Source organism: Coturnix japonica, chromosome 21, assembly GCF_001577835.2.
Source record: "Coturnix japonica isolate 7356 chromosome 21, Coturnix japonica 2.1, whole genome shotgun sequence".
In the NCBI taxonomy this organism is placed as follows: domain Eukaryota; kingdom Metazoa; phylum Chordata; class Aves; order Galliformes; family Phasianidae; genus Coturnix; species Coturnix japonica.
The window spans coordinates 3,609,623-3,625,264 of NC_029536.1; the positions used below are offsets into that span (position 1 = coordinate 3,609,623).

Genomic DNA, 15,642 nt, shown 5'->3' on the forward strand with positions numbered 1-15,642 from the left:
CATGTTTTCAGTCTCTTAATTCTGCTTACTGTCAGCCACAGCAATTATCTTTCACTTTCTGTTTTTTAATCTTTGTTCAGAGGCATTTGTTTCAAATTTGAAAAGCACTCTTCAAAAAGCTTTTGGAAAGAATAGTGAGAAAGCTTTGTGTTCGTACCTCTCTACGGGTGCCCTGGTTCTGCTCAGTCTTTAGGAAGTTCAGAAGCACCTCCAGTAAAGTTGGGTACTTCCTGTATGGCTCCACCACATAACCAGTGCTAGCCACAAGCTGACCCAGTGTCCAAAGAGCCACCTGGAATGATTAAATCCAGAAAAGATTCGTTTTGACCAGTGAACGTATTATGTCATGCAACAGAATTGGTGACTGAGTTAATTGCCTTTACTTGGAGACATAGTTCAAAAAGGCACCAAAACCAAGTCCATGAATTTCAAAGAAAACTACTTCACTTTTTCCTCCTTTTCCCTCTTTACCTTCAGAAATAACTGTCAAACACTTACTTGTCTTTTAGCAAGCAGGGAAGAGTCCTGTAGCATGTCCATGATTATAATGAAGAGTTCATCCACCCACTTCCTCATCTCCAACCCACTGACCTATTGAAAATTACATAAATATAAGTTGTTTGTCTAGCATCACCAGAAGCTTGACAACTGACAAACATGAAGAAGAGATATGTGCAATTTCCCTACCTGAGCAAGTTCCCCTATGGTAGCTAGAACATTGTTAATCACCCCTGGGTTTGGATCTGGATCAGGATCTTTCAGTTTCACAATCAGTGCCTGGGAGGTGACAGGAACAGATTACAATGTGTTGAAAAGACTTCTTGCGGTACATTAAATATTCAAAGTGTTCTTTTCTTTCTTTTCCACCTAAAGTTCCTCAGAGGCTGAACTTGCATCACACTGAGCATTTGAACAGTAAATTAAAACTTGGTGTCACAAATTTTATGCAAAATCCAGAATCACATTATGCACAATATATGTGCATTATTACCCTGGGTAACATCCACATCAATCTGATTTTCTACTGCTATGATGAAGTGAAAGAAAAGCAGCTTCTGCTCAAGGTAGGGGTTGTACACCCACTTGCTTTATCATTTCTCTCCGAAGTCAACACAAAACGTGTGTGAAGGAAGCAGACAGAGAGAGAGACTGACTGTACCTTAAGGATAGGCTCCATATATGGACGAATGAGGCGTGGAGCGTTAGAAACCAAATGACCCAACATCCTGGCACTTTGCTCTTTAATCCTACCAACACCACTGTGTTCCAGTTCTGTTAGAATCTGTGGAAAAGACAATTGAAAGCATGAGAAATAAGAAAACAAAAGTTAGATACAAACTCTTCAGATTTCTCTCCTATCCAATGACACCAAAAGAAAAAAAAGAGCCTCAGCACTTTTAAATGGTATTCTACATTTGCACTCCATCCAAATTGTTAATTAGAATACATGTCTTCAAAACAAATACACTTGTGTGGAGCAGTGCCACTCATTCGCCTAGAAGTTATGCAGAACATTCTTCCTCAATACACTTGGAAAGCACTCCAGCAAGATAAACACAGAGCAAAATGGTGACTACTATCCTCTCCTACTAAACACATTCCTAGAGCTCCATTCCAAACACGCATCAGTAAGAAAGACTTGCTGAAACATAAGCTGGATGATTAATACATTCACTCACTCTCCCTTACTCTCACTGCAGACAGGTAGCCCAGTTCCTTATCACCATCTTAATCTCAATTACCAAACACTCTGCAGGTACCCCTCTTCATTACCTGGATTAACATCTTGCGCAGGAAAGGCATGACAAAGGCAGGGTTCATGCTGCTCAGGCGACCCACAGTACAGATGGCCAGCTCTCGGATTTCAAATACTTGATCATTCAGGGCCACAAAAAGAGCTTGCAAGTTTTCTGCTTGGGCAAGGTGAGCATCAAATCGCTCATCCAGAGATGCCAACACACAGAAACGTATATCAGGGTCTGCAAGAACACATTTGTTTTTCTTTAAATGCAGTAAGCTCCTGTTTTTATTATTACCCTTACTCACAACTGGCCTCTAAATTCTTCAGAACCCCAATAAAAAAATAAATAAAAGCTAAGTTCTTTCCCAGAATGAAACACTACCTCAGCATTTTACCCATGAGAAACAAGCTAGGTCAGCCCAACAGATTCACTGCTGCCCAGTACTGCACCAATACCCAAATTAGTACAGTGTCAATCTCTCACACCTATAAGCAGCACATCTGGAGACTGTGTGCAGAAAATAACTCATCTCAGCATTTCGCCTGTAAATCTGACATCTAAAGTTAATGGCAAGCATGTTCAGACCTTACATCAACATACGGTAGGAGAAACCTTCTCAGTGAGTGCCACACTAACCTGGGTCTGTTATTCCAACCACAAGCAGTTTGCTGAGAACATCAGCCACAACCTGCACTGCTGTCTGGCTGACCACATGGGCATGGCCACTGATCAAGTGGATGGAAGGCGTGAGCAAGCGAGAGCAAGTGCGGGCTGCTTCCATCCGTATCTCCTTGTGCTCACTGTTCAGAAAGTGGTCTGCACAATGCCGGACAAACTGAGTCAGAGAGTGCCCTAGAAAGAAAAAGACAGGAACTTAACACAAGTTCACACCTTAATTACTGGTCTTACTGGGTAACAGGAGTTTAAGGAAGCCTTTTGCTTTCTAATTCCATAGCTTACCTTCAAACTCAAAGCTGCCCAGTGTACGTAGGGCAAGTGTGATGCTACCCACATCACTGGCCTCCGGGATGTTGGTGAGGCTAGGGGAGGCCAGTTGGTGGGCAAGACCTTTTGGCATGCCTGGATGTCGCAGAGGCTTGTGCATTAAAACAAGGGAAAGCATTTTCAGCAGCCCATCCTGGATATCCTTCTTTAGCTGGGGGATTTGACGACTCAAGTCATACAGCACAGCAGTTAGAGCAGGGCTGATGGAAAAAAGCAGGCAGACAGCCATTATGTCAGCATACATTGATATAAACTTCAGTGATTCATCTTACTTTTGCCTCTTACACACAAAGGCAAATAAATTCAGCTCCAAGTGGTAACATTATTCTAAGCAGCTTCATGCTGCCAGAATGCTTCCTCTCTATCTTCCCATATTAGTAACTTCATGAGCTATGAAATTTCCAATTGAGGAGAAACCAGAAGCAAACATTCATCGTCCTCCTTCCTGCCATCGTGATATGGCAGAAATCTACTATTCTTCAGAGGCTTTCTAAACTTCTGTGGGCTGCTGCCAAATAGCAGTGGGAAGTAAAGGAGATTGCCTTTGAATTCACTAGTTTATCGAAAAACAAAAAGATTTATTTACAGAGACCAATGCTCTTAAGTAATTCAAAAGACACATAATATTACTCTTCTGAATGAACACTACAAACCATTTAAAGAAATAATCTTCCTTCAGAACCAGAACACTTTCAAAATCAGCTTCTGCATGGGCAACAATGCCATCCAGTGGCTAATAGAAGAAAGTGCTCCTGTGCCTCATACTTACCTCAGACCCACGGCCAGCATAGGTTCCAGAAGCTCTTTAATGTCCTGCTGGATACTTGGTCCCATGGCTCGTGCCAACATACTAATGCAGGTGAAGACTGTAGCATCAACCTGCACAGACTTCTGCCTCCTGGAAAGAGAACACACAGTAGTTAATCAATATGAGCTGCTATTTTTCAAACATTTTTTCCTCATCTCATCAGTTTCTTCCTCTAACTTCAGCATACTTACTTGTGAGCAAAGTCCTTTGGTGGAAGAGCTGCTTTTATTATTTCAAGGACTTTTGGCAGATAAGCTTGAAACTCAGATCTGACAGCCACAGAAAGCAAACCCAAGGCCTGGAAGGCTGCTGTTCTCTCCTTCTCCTTCTTCACGCAGCTGAGAACATGGTTCATGGTGTCTGGAAGATACTGATCAGCTGCCCACAAGAGAGAACAAGATTGGAAGTCCTTTAGGCTTATACAGTTGCAGCAAATTTGTAACTATGTATTTACAGGTAGAAAATTAGGGTAAGGACCCTGCAACATAAAATTCGCTGGTCTAGGTGGGGGCAAACATGTCACTACATAATAAAACTCCCACAGCCTCAAAGGCTTTTTCTTCTTTTGAAAAATAAGTTCCACAGAAATGAAAGAGCTACTAGAGAACACTGCAACAGGTGGCCCAAGACACTGCCTAGGGATTATATACATGAACCTGAAACAAGTACCTCATTTTATAGTGATTGATTGGAAACTTAATGGTGATTTTCCAACCTACTTGGATCAGTTTGATGACATGCCTACAACTCACATATTCTTCTAAGCTTGCTTGACAAATCAGCTGAACCGCAGCAGCAGCTACTTCTCACTTTACGTTCAGATTTACTGGCAAAAAGACAATTTAATACTGCTCACAGTATTAAAGTCACACTCATTGTGATCAAGAGAACAGAGCTCAGCCCTAAACGTGACACACAAATACAAAAAATAAATGAAGTTCTACTTCTTAAGGTATTGATTACAGAACTGAGAGAACAGCTTACTATAAACCATTTTCTTCCTCAGACCAACACACCAATATCAGATGTCAAGTCATATTTACCCAGAAAAAAAGGCTGTCCTCCCACCACTCGCATGGAGGATTTTGCCTGCTCGTCTCCCAAGCACCACATTTCTACTTCTGCATTGTCTGCACAAACTCATCTGGGTAACTTCAAGTACAATTTCATTTCTAATATTTAGCTGTTTGTCTCCTCACCTGTGAACGCTGAAGGACGAAAAGCTGCCAGCCGTGGTAGGAGATTGAGAACTGTCATCTGGATCAAAGAGTTTTTGCTGGTTCTGCACTTAAGAACCCACTGGCACACCTGAAAGGATATGGATTGGGCTCTGAAGGATGGCTATTGGTAGTAAGGCAAGACTGCTTATTACCTGGGTACCTTAAGGCATCTATTGACATTTGGCTTCAGAGCCCATCAGGAAGACAGATAATGAACAAATTAAACCACTGCTCCAACAGAGAGAGTTACACATCACTGCACTCTTACACAGAACTACTGAGTTTTGATGCCCCAATTCAGCATTAGGCAGTATTGTCTGCCTAATAAGGACACAGAGGTCCATAACATTCAAGAGGCTGTGTTGTGAATTTGGAAAGGCAAGACTGAACACTTACCTGATCAAACTTCTCTTCCATTAGATCCCTGCAGCATCGACTTTCTACCAATGTAGACTTTGCTGGCACAGGTGAAGTTGCAAAACCCATGATTCCTTGGTGGGCGTTGTAACCCAGAAGACCAGCCAAAGCATTTGACTGAGAAGGCTGAAGAGACTGGAAGCTAGTGAAGGGAGTGATGTGGCGAGGTTTGGTACTAAAGCCCATCAGGTCTTTGCAATACTTGTCATGCACAAGCTGCTGCTGAGTGATCTCCTCCATCTCCTCTCTAAGGCGCTGGATAAAGGAGAAAAGCACATTTGAAAGAAAAGTAGGTGACCAGAAGATAACCAGTCCAGTGCTATCTAAATCTCCTAAGCAGTATGTTGTATCATTGATATCCAAATGGCTGGAAGACATCGACTAAGCTAAATTCAGCAAAAAATATTTGGGTATCTAATTTGAAACAAAAGAGACTGCACTCTGTATAACTCTTTTCTATCATAATTAATTCAATTAATAGCACTTTCCATCAGAGCTTGATACCTATTCAGCCCAAACTTGTCTTTTCTCTGACACTATCTAACTTGAAACAACCAATGCTCTGATCCATGTTCAGATCAATCCATTTCAAACACAGTGGTTTATTTTCACAGGTTGCTGAGCTGCAACCCAGTGTCAATCAATAGATTGGTAGCCAAAAGCCACAGTCCCCATCATGCTCATTTGCTCACCTCTCCCTCCATACTGCTGATCCTCACAAGCTCATTGAGGATCAATAAGGCACCATGGATTCGGTCATCACGGTTCATTCCTTTCTCCTTGGCCAAAGTTTCATCAAAACCCTTCTCAGCCTCTTCATATGTATGCTTGGGGAAAAGGAAAAAAAATTAATCTCAGTGATCATAACAGAGGTAAAGCCAGTGGAAAAACAGTAATTCATACTGCTAGCCAAAAATCATCTCCAAGTTGTAGAATCTGCTGCAGAATATTCTCTACAGCACTAATCAAACAGCCATGGTACAAACTTGATCCATAGCTGCACCACGTTTTTGAGCACAAGGAAGCAGAGTTCACAATATTTAGCTGCGCTACCCAAATTGTGATTGATACTAGGAAGCCTTAACCCAAGTGACAACAGCAGCAAAGCTGAACTTCAGACAAAGCTTAACTCTTCTAAAACAGCTGTTCCAAAATAAAGTGATTTTCTTACTCTGTACCACTGAGGTTTCTGCATTTCTTTTGGTTCCCGCTGAGTGGTGAGGATAAGGCAGGCTCTTAAGGCAGAAACAGCTCCTTCTCGAATGGCCTGTTTGGGATCCCACACAGCCACAAAAATATTGTCAAAGAACGGCTGTACTTGTTGAAAGAAGAAGGTAGGCACACTGATTGCCAACTCACGCAGTACAAGAACCTGGAGGTGGGGAAAGAAACAGTAAATCTGTGAAAATGAGCACCCATACACAAACCTCAATACCTAGAATGCAGCATCCTTTATTTAAACTGTTAGTGCCCAGGAGCCTGAGCTGTAACCAGTTCTGTCCACATTTACGGATCACAGCATAAGGGCGTCTTCAACCTTGTTTAGTCACAAGGAATTCATAAGGTAGAGGTAAGGAAACACTGAATCTGTTACAAGAGCATCACAGATCCTTACACTTGCACAGCTTTTCCCAGCTTTCTGAGAACCTCTCCTATCACTATTAAACCAAACCATCCCACTCCAAGACAGGTGAAAACAAAAAAATAAATAAATAAGAATCACTTACAGCTGCGTGTCTTCGACCTTCATTCCTGTCAGCCCCCAGCCATTCCAGAGCACGTTTCACCTCAAACTCCACATACTCAGCTGTGAAGGTGTCACCAGCCATTGCAAGCCGTCCGATAGCCTTGGAGGCCATTTCCATTACAACTGGGTCATTGGATGGCAAAAGGTTCCTCAGATAGTTTGCAAACCTGCCAATACGGGTGGCGTTACCTCCTTCAACACCAATGAGGCTGGCTGTAGAGAAAAGGAGAAGTGCTGTAGGTTCTCCCTAAGGATCAGTGGAGCAGACAGCAGCTAATCCCTAATTTGGAATTAGTATCCCCTATCCAAGCCAGTACCTTTCAACAGCACTAAAGTCACAGACACAATTTTAAAGCAATACTGTCAGCTTAAAAATCAGATGTTGTCAAGAACAATTTCTCTAGCTATGAGGCTTCCGCTGTCTCCAGACTTGTTGGGATTGGATGATTATGTCTGTGAAGGTAACCCATAGGCAACCCCTATTTGGTAGTTAGAGAAGTAATTGCTACAATACAAGCTACTCATCCAGAAAGCAAAGTATTTATACAAGCTGATTTTCTTAACAATTAAAATACAGGCAGCTCTGCCACATCACAGAAAGCACAACCAGAGCAACTGATGGAGCACCTGATCAGAATTAAGGCAAAAGCTACATGAGTCTCTCCCCTGGATGAGCAGGGCTGCCAACCACTATATCAGAGAGCACAGATTGTTCTGTTGAGCTCAGGAACAGAATTTTCATGTGCTCAGCACTCACTCATGTTTGATGTTTGACTCCCAGAAGAGCTCACTGCCCATTAAGCACCAGGTTTTCAGCCACTCTCAGCACTCAGCAGCTCCCACGCTGACACTAACAGGCAGAATTTCTGAGCCCAGCAGCAAGCACACACCCAGCGTACTGAGCAGTTGGACATAAGGCTCTGACTGCACAAGTTCATTCGTTTGGAAAATCTGTCCCAATTGATCAAGTACCTGAAGAGAAAACTCAAAGGCATAAAACACTTTTACTCACCTATAGCCAAAATGCCACCCTTCCTTTCATTTGCATCAGAGCTAGAGACCAGTTCAAAAATGTGATGGTTCAGCTGATCATAAAACCTGGTGGACTCCTCCTGGCTCATCTGTAACAGGAAAAGATTCATATAGGCCTTCAGCATTCTCCCTTCTCTTGCTATTTCCAAAACCTCCATAGAGACAATGCTCCTTAGGCTACACTAATAGAAAGAAATTAAATCAACCACACATTATAAACAGTTTCTCTTCTTTATGCCCTTGACCTGTTGAGTTTATTTATCCTGGTGCTTGACCATCCATTGCTCACCTCACCTCTCCTACATGCTTGGACAAAGGTAAGCTCCATGTTATGCCCCACCTCCTCACTAATAACAGTTTCTATGTTCCAAAAACACCCATCCCCAGAGTACCCAGCCAGTGCCCTATGCTCATTTGATAGACAGATCATTCGTTTTTTGCAGCACTCACTTCACGGAGCTCCATGGTGACATAATGCTGCAGGTCCTTGGCAGCTTTTGCCCTTGTTTCTTCACTGCGACTCTTCAAGCCATTGGCAAATTGTTGGAGAATAGACACAGTGCCTGACATGGTGCTGTTATGCCGGGGCTTGGGGCATCAAGTCCTGTAAGTTCTTCAGAGACACGGGATTTTTAGTACTTTCAGTTACTGAAATCTCTGAGCTTCTTAACTCTGCCCCTACAGCCTTTTTCTAACATATATCCCATTGCATGCAAGGATGCTGTGCCAGACAGTACAAACAATACAGCCAACCATTACCTTCCCCAAGGCACTACAGCCTCATGATAAAACCACATCACACCATAACATCTCCCACAGCCCACTTCCTCCCTGCTTCCTCCAGCACCAAAACACACTCTGGTAGCCCAGATGCACCAGGCTGCAAGACACACCACAGCCAAAGAGGCACCACAATAAGACAAAGTTTTACAGTCACCCCATAACAAGGCAGAGTCCTTCCCACCGGTGCCATGATGGCATCTGATTCCTCTGTGAGCATTTTTAACCAAGTTTCTCCACAGAAATCCCCATGTTCTATGAACACTCGGTGCCTGGCAAGCATTACATTCCTCAGGAGGTATTTAGAGACGAGATGGCCACTTATAGCAACAGCAGTCACTGCAGTGGGATGTTTGCTATTGTAACACACATCAGAAGTCCCCCACAAGTGGGGCCTGATCTTGTTGATGGTTATTTTTTGAGGGGGAAGGGGGGGTGGGGGGGGTTGATAAAGAACATTTTAAAGGTTTCAAAGCATCAAATCACATAAACCCAAGCTGCCCACTTGACAGGAGGGCCCACAGCACCACCACGCACCAAAGCTTCTATTTTTTTCCCCCCTATATCCCCACACAGCCACAAACCCTATGAAGAACACAATGCGAGGTGACCTCGGGCTTCTCAGGACGAGGGGACCCTGTGAGGAGCCCCGTCACCAATGAGGGAGGCGACAGGCCCGAGCTCCAAGAGCCGGGAACGAGGGAAGGCTGAGGCGCCGGCCTGCGAGGAGGGAGGGCCGTGATGGCGGAACCGAGCAGGGAGCGAGGAGTGAAGGGATGGAGGGTGAAGGGAGGATGGATGAAGGGAGGCTCCCGAACGACACTCACCTCCACCGCCAGCTCCCCCGCTCCGGGCCCCGGCAGCCTCCCCCGCGCCTACCGGACCGGCGAGACGCTATGGACCAATAGGCTGCTAGAGAATGTTTGATAGGTACTGCATCCAGCCAATAGGAATAGGAGAAAAGGGAAGGGGCGCTCCTAGCCCCGCCTCCCCCGCTGAGGAGCCACCAGAGCGGCCGGCGGGGCGCTGCCAGGCGGTGACTGAGAGCGATGGCGGCGCGATGGGGCGATAACGAGTTGTGCTGAGCTGTGCTGTGCTGTGCTGAGCTGTGCTGTGCTGTGCTGTGTTGTGCTGTGTTGGTTCAGCTGCTGAGCAGCTCTAGGCCCGCCCGCAGCCGGCTGCTCCCCGAGAGGCCGAGCGTGTTGTTGTACGCGTGCGCCAACGCCCGGTGTGTGCCCGAAATGGGGCCGTGTGGGGCTGAGGGCGGGCGGGGCGGCTCTGAGCTCTCAGCTCTGAGCTCTGAGCTCTCATCAAACACTACGGCACCTACAGCGGGGATGGGAGGCGCCGCAGGGCAGCACTTAGTGCTTCCATCGCAGCCCGATGTGGCGCTACGTGTCGCCGTTGTGCCGCACGGAGCGGAACCCTCGGCTCGGGGCTGAGTGCCGGGGGGGGCGGTGCGTTGTTGCGTTGGTGCCCGTTGCCGTTCGGGTTCTACCTCAGGCCCGGCCATGGCGGCGGTGCGGCCCGACCGACACTCCGGGCCCTGACTCCTGGCCCTTGTCCTTGCAGGGAGCTGTGAGAGCATGGGGCCGGCCGAGCTGGTGCAGAAGATCAGCATTAACGCCGAGAGGAACGAGTGCGGGCCGGGGGCTGAGCGCGGCCCCGCCGGCGGCTGGAGGCAGAAGTGCGCGGCCTATGTGCTGGCACTGCGGCCATGGAGCTTCAGCGCTTCCCTCACCCCCGTGGCTCTGGGCAGCGCGTTGGCCTACAGGGCACAGGGAGCGTTGGACCCGCGCCTGCTGGTGGGCAGCGCCGTGGTCGTACTGGCCGTGCACGGGGCCGGTAACCTGGTGAACACGTATTACGACTTCTCCAAAGGCATCGATCACAAGAAGAGCGATGACAGGACGTTGGTGGACCAGATCTTGGAACCTCAGGACGTGGTGCGGTTCGGGGTGTTCCTGTACACCGTGGGCTGTGTCTGCGCTGCTGGGCTCTATGTTGTCTCAACGCTGAAGCTGGAGCACCTGGCCCTGATTTACTTCGGGGGGCTGTCCAGCTCCTTCCTCTATACTGGAGGTAAGCACCGGGCCCTGTTTGCTTTCAGTCTGAATGTGCCAGTGAGCTGACTTGTCAGGGGAGATCCAAGTGATCTAATAAGCTGCTTGGAAAATATATGATGGTATTCCCTGAAATGCTGGTTCATAGCCTTGCCATTGATTACAGTGGGAAGGTGTGAGAAAGGATGCATCAAGTTCAGCTGGAAAGTAGCATTGAGACATTGCTACTGTAAGGCAGTTGATCAGGAAAACCTCAAGTTGGAGTGTTAGAAGGCAGTTCTTTAATAGCAGTGCTGAATGCATGGGGGTAATCCCCCTATCAGCACAGCTTGCATGCTGGCAGAAGATCCTTAGTTAATATGCATTACATGAGGAGATTTCTAAGAGATGTGTTACATACACAAGTTTCCCAGAATTATGTGTTCAGTGGCTGATTCCAAGCAGCATCTTCTATTTCCTTGGTATAAAGACTCAGTAAAACTTCCTTATCTCCTGGTTCAGAGACACAGCTCTTCCTGTTATCAGAACAAAAACTGCAGGGCAGGTCCATGTCTATTCATCAACGAACCCTAGCAAGTGTAGCAACACTGTTATAACTTGTTTCAACGCTGTTAGAGCTCTGTATGGCTGTAGATGCTCCTTTCAAGTGTTCCTGAAGCTTTTTGTGGTGTACATCTCATGTCTTCGACTGTACGACTTGCTGCTTATGTCCTTTTCCACGGGTGTATTTGTTCTGATTTGGAGTGTTGTTATTCTTTAGATGGAATTCCATTGAGAACACGGAACAGTATGTGCTTGTTTTACTGGGAAGAGGATGTTCTTAGTGCTGTTCTGGGGTGGGTTGGTACAACATGAGAGGCTGGAGGAATTAACAAGCTGTGTTTTCTTTATTCTCTTTGGAAAAAAGAGAAAATCTGCCTCTTAGCCATAGCTGTGCACATGTTGGCTGTTTAACAGTATTTCTGTGGGAAAGGCTGATCTCTTGTAATTCATTCTCTGTTGTCATTTGAGTTGTTTGATGATGCTTCATTGTATTCTTGTGTTTTGCCACAGGGATTGGATTTAAATATGTTGCGCTTGGAGATGTGGTGATCCTGATCACCTTTGGGCCCCTGGCGGTTATGTTTGCCCATGCTGTGCAGGTTGGTTATCTGTCTGTCTCACCGCTGCTCTACGCTGTCCCTCTGGCTCTCAGTACTGAGGCCATCCTGCACAGCAACAACACGCGAGACATGGAGTCTGACCAGCAGGCGGGCATTGTCACCTTGGCTATCCTCATCGGCCCTGCGTTCTCCTATGTTCTCTACACCGTGCTGCTCTTCTTACCCTACTTGATTTTCTGTGTGTTGGCCACACGCTACACCATCAGCATGGCGCTGCCGCTGCTCACCATCCCGATGGCGTTTTCACTGGAGAGGCAATTTCGGAGTCAAAACTTCAACAAAATTCCTCAGCGGACAGCCAAACTCAATCTCCTTTTGGGGCTCTTCTATGTTTTTGGAATTATGCTGGCACCAGCTGGTGCTCTGCCCAAACTGTAATGAGCTGTAGAGCCAGACCTCTCAGTTCAGTATTAATGCCAATGAAGAAGGGGATTATGTGGGTAGTTGACCTGTTATGGACAGTGTGAAGCACAGAGACTGTTCTGAGCTGTTGATTGTATGTGAGTGTTATGATTTCTGGTCTTGGTTAGCTTGCACAGCCGGCTTTAGAGAAGCCATTTATCAGTTCCTTGGAATATCGCTTCCTTGCAGCTTTGATTCTGGAGAAGCAACGTGACCTGAGGACAAGAGTTTAAAGAATGTCACCCTTCTGCTGCTGAATTCTGAGGAGCTTCCTCTGTTAATGGAAGTAAGATTGAATCTGATGCAAACTCTCCCTTCACAAGTAGATCGATTGCTCTTACAACTCCTTACCGTGGTCATGGAGTTCAGTGGCTCCTACATGGCAAATAGAAAGCACTGCCAAAAGTTTAGCATCACAATGATGTAGGTGCTATTACTTCACCCCCTTGAGCCCACGATTCATCAGTTGTGTATCTTTTAGTTTGGTTTTCTTTTCCCTTTTGAGCTCTTATTTCCAAGCCCCCCCCACTTTTATGGCAGACCAGTTTGTGTGACTGAATCCCACTTAAATGTTAGGAGCTCTGAAGTGAGTTTCCCCACCTCTTCTCCTCCCTCTGCACCTCACAGTGTTGTTTTATTTTCTTCTCTAGATCTCACCTACTGATACTTTGACTGTTTGGAGAACTGTTTGTTTCAGTAAATGTGCAGCAGTGCAAACCATGCCAAACATCACTGGGAAACATCCGGTCACTTTCCATACAGAGATAAATTTGGTCTGTTCTGTTGTTATTTAGTGGCAGTTGAATTCTCTTTTTTGGAAGAAATAGTAGTTATTTCCTACACTTGGGGGTTGTAAAGAGCTTCACAGGGATTCATCCTGGTGTTCCACTCCTGCTGTTAGTGCCTGGAGCACAGAGTTGCTTTCAACCCAAGGGGGAGTGTGTTAATTACTATAGAAAGGACTTCTAAACACGAGCAATAAGCTTAGCATGGTGTTGCCCTCCGTCTGTCATAACTAAGCCATACATTCAGAAGTACTGAGTGTTGTATTAGGGGAGTGTGCCACTGCCAGCACTGAAACTGTTAATAAGACAAGATTACACAGTATTGAGAGTTCAGTGAGACAGTAGCTGATCTGACAGCACGAGACAAGAAGATACAGACTTCAGCATCTATCTGCTGCTGTCTACAGCAAAACACTTGGTTAGATTAGAAACGTGAGGAGAAAAGGAGAAAATTCAGCTTGGGCAGATGGAGGGAGAATAGACAGAAGTGTTTTGGTAACTGCTTTAGGTAGAGATGGACAACACAGTACTGTTGTTTCTTTGTGGACCTACAGAATAAAGGGCTTGGCTCTGTGACCTGCATCACTTTTCTGCAGAGTAAAGGCTTTTTAGAGATATGTTGAGCTGCTGCATCTGCTCATTGTACACTCAGAGATAGGTGGGTTTATTCACCCCTCGTGGCTCCATTGTCGCCCTTTGTAGCAGCTTCATTTTACGATGGCTCGTTTTTACATAGCTGTCAGTTTAAAATAGTCGTTCTCATTTTCTACTCCTTACACATAGAGTTACTGAAGCTATATTTCTTATGGTAACTAAGACATGGCTCACGTATCTGATAGCTGTACTGGTGGAGAAAGACCTGGGCAATAACTAGTAGTGAAGTTGTGTATGCAGCTGTGGTTGTATTGGGGCTGCACTTTAGTCATGGGAAGGACCATTGCTTTTTGTTCAAGGAGATGAAGGAAGAGTTCACTAATACTGTGTGTGTTTGTGGAACTCTATCCCTGCAGAGGAGTTTCAAAGCAGTGAGGATTAGGAGAAAATCAGTCTAAAATGCTTTTGCTTCCTAACAGATGCCGGTTGCATACAGTTCCCTGTCTGTGAAGGAATAATTCCATGTTCTTGGGGATACTGATAAGAGCTCCCACTTTCTTCCCCATGGCTTTGAGGAAGTCATTTACCCACTTTATGTATCAGGAAACAGCTAACTTCTGCCTACCTCACAGGGACGCTGAGCCAACATCACTATCACAGCTTTGAAAGTAACAAGTGCTTTATCTCTGTGTGCTTTCCAAAAGCGTGTTAGCATTAGAAAGTATTTTAGGTATGAACTAACATGACGAGAGGCTGAAGCAGTGTGAGCAGACCACAATCACCTCCGAGCTGACATTGAGTGCTAAGAGAGGCTCCCTTGGCTTGTTTTGTGACGAGGATGCTGAGTCGTTCCCTGTCTTTCTCCCCCCTGTCCCATGTGAATATACACTTCTTAAGGTCTCTCTTGAGCTGTGTTGCTGTGTGATGAGTCTGCACTGGTAGGTTCACTGATCACCTGCCGATGTGTCCTGAAGCACCTCCTGGCCTTTCTTACTCAATAAAACGACTGAATGTTATCCTGTTACCTGTACTGCATTCAATTATTTTATATCTCTGTGTTTTTCACATGCATTTGAGAATTCTCTGGGAAGGAAGGGGTTTTTCTCTGTAGTGATTATACTATAAGAACATGAAAGCTCATACCTATTATTTTATGTGTACTGAGTCTTATGAGCTGTTATGTCCTTCCATCTCACTGGATAAGTTCAGTAGCAGTGGTCACCTCATTAACAGCAGTTTTCAGGGCGGTGTAAGTGTTTTCAATAGGCAGAATTTCCTTTGATGCACTTTTCTGTGCCACGCACTGCTCAGCATTTATAAGGAGCTTCCAGCTCAACTTTTAATCTTTCTAATAAAGGTGGACTTTCTCATCTTCACCCATGTGTGCCCTGCTATCCTTCAGTCTCTTGTAATGCCTTTATAGGTCTGTGGCAGAATAACACCTCCCTTTTGGAAGAACCAGAATCAGACTGGATGGCTCAGTCTTCATTTCTCCTGTTGTGTTTGGGTTTCTCATGGTGCTGTTGCTGTGTTTGGTGGGTTTTTGGCACCCTGTGCGTTTCTTCTAGAGGCTTTGCAGGTGCATCACCATAAAGCCAGCACTCCACTAGTCCCACTCACTTTAAAGAAGCGTGCCCTCTGCAGGTCCTGCCTGGGAAGAGCTGTAATTCCGGCTGTCCCCAGATGGCAGCGCCGCTCTGCTCTGTCTGCCGCAGCGCTCTGCAGGTCCTGTGTCCTGCACGAGGCGCTGACCGGAGCACCTCAGCCATTACGTGATGGGATTTGTGCCATTCTGAAGGCCTGTCATATTTCTTTATACCAGAAGATTCAATGTATTTTTTTCTGTTCCTCATTAGCTCACAAAGCAGGAGCCACACAGTGTCT

The 15,642-nt window shown here is 45.7% G+C and overlaps 2 protein-coding genes across 4 annotated transcripts in view; one reads left to right on the forward strand and one right to left on the reverse strand.

The window, feature by feature from the left end:
- MTOR (mechanistic target of rapamycin kinase) overlaps positions 1–9,694 on the reverse strand; it is a 56,492-nt gene extending 46,798 nt beyond the window's left edge. The window contains exons 1-17 of the mRNA XM_015882433.2: positions 9,579–9,694; positions 8,422–8,584; positions 7,952–8,060; positions 6,920–7,152; positions 6,364–6,564; positions 5,885–6,019; positions 5,172–5,447; positions 4,755–4,863; positions 3,747–3,933; positions 3,517–3,645; positions 2,703–2,947; positions 2,379–2,594; positions 1,774–1,979; positions 1,160–1,282; positions 688–777; positions 499–591; positions 158–292 (exon numbers count right to left, since the gene is read on the reverse strand). Coding sequence (XP_015737919.1) covers positions 158–292; positions 499–591; positions 688–777; positions 1,160–1,282; positions 1,774–1,979; positions 2,379–2,594; positions 2,703–2,947; positions 3,517–3,645; positions 3,747–3,933; positions 4,755–4,863; positions 5,172–5,447; positions 5,885–6,019; positions 6,364–6,564; positions 6,920–7,152; positions 7,952–8,060; positions 8,422–8,541 — 2,607 coding nt within the window. The 5' untranslated portion in view covers positions 8,542–8,584; positions 9,579–9,694. The remainder of the gene's footprint in view (positions 1–157; positions 293–498; positions 592–687; positions 778–1,159; positions 1,283–1,773; positions 1,980–2,378; positions 2,595–2,702; positions 2,948–3,516; positions 3,646–3,746; positions 3,934–4,754; positions 4,864–5,171; positions 5,448–5,884; positions 6,020–6,363; positions 6,565–6,919; positions 7,153–7,951; positions 8,061–8,421; positions 8,585–9,578) is intronic.
- Positions 9,695–9,869: 175 nt separating this feature from the next.
- Positions 9,870–15,134, forward strand: UBIAD1 (UbiA prenyltransferase domain containing 1). Of its 3 annotated transcripts, none has more exons than XM_015882436.1 (3): positions 9,870–9,979; positions 10,324–10,833; positions 11,868–15,134. In XM_015882436.1, the coding sequence occupies exons 2-3, from the start codon at positions 10,338–10,340 to the stop codon at positions 12,353–12,355; spliced, it is 984 nt and encodes a 327-aa protein (XP_015737922.1). In that variant the 5' UTR covers positions 9,870–9,979; positions 10,324–10,337; the 3' UTR covers positions 12,356–15,134. The 3 variants fall into 3 exon arrangements, with proteins under 3 accessions (XP_015737922.1, XP_015737923.1, XP_032304649.1); XM_015882437.1 differs by lacking the exon at positions 9,870–9,979 and adding an exon at positions 10,052–10,208; XM_032448758.1 differs by lacking the exon at positions 9,870–9,979 and having other exon boundaries at positions 10,215–10,833.
- Positions 15,135–15,642: the final 508 nt, after the last annotated feature.

Excerpts from the sequence above, each read along its gene's own strand:
- UBIAD1 (XM_015882436.1), top strand. The coding sequence starts at position 10,338 with ATGGGGCCGGCCGAGCTGGTGCAGAAGATCAGCATTAACGCCGAGAGG. Across the intron at positions 10,834-11,867 it reads CTCCTTCCTCTATACTGGAG|GGATTGGATTTAAATATGTT; the intron begins GTAAGCACCGGG and ends GTTTTGCCACAG.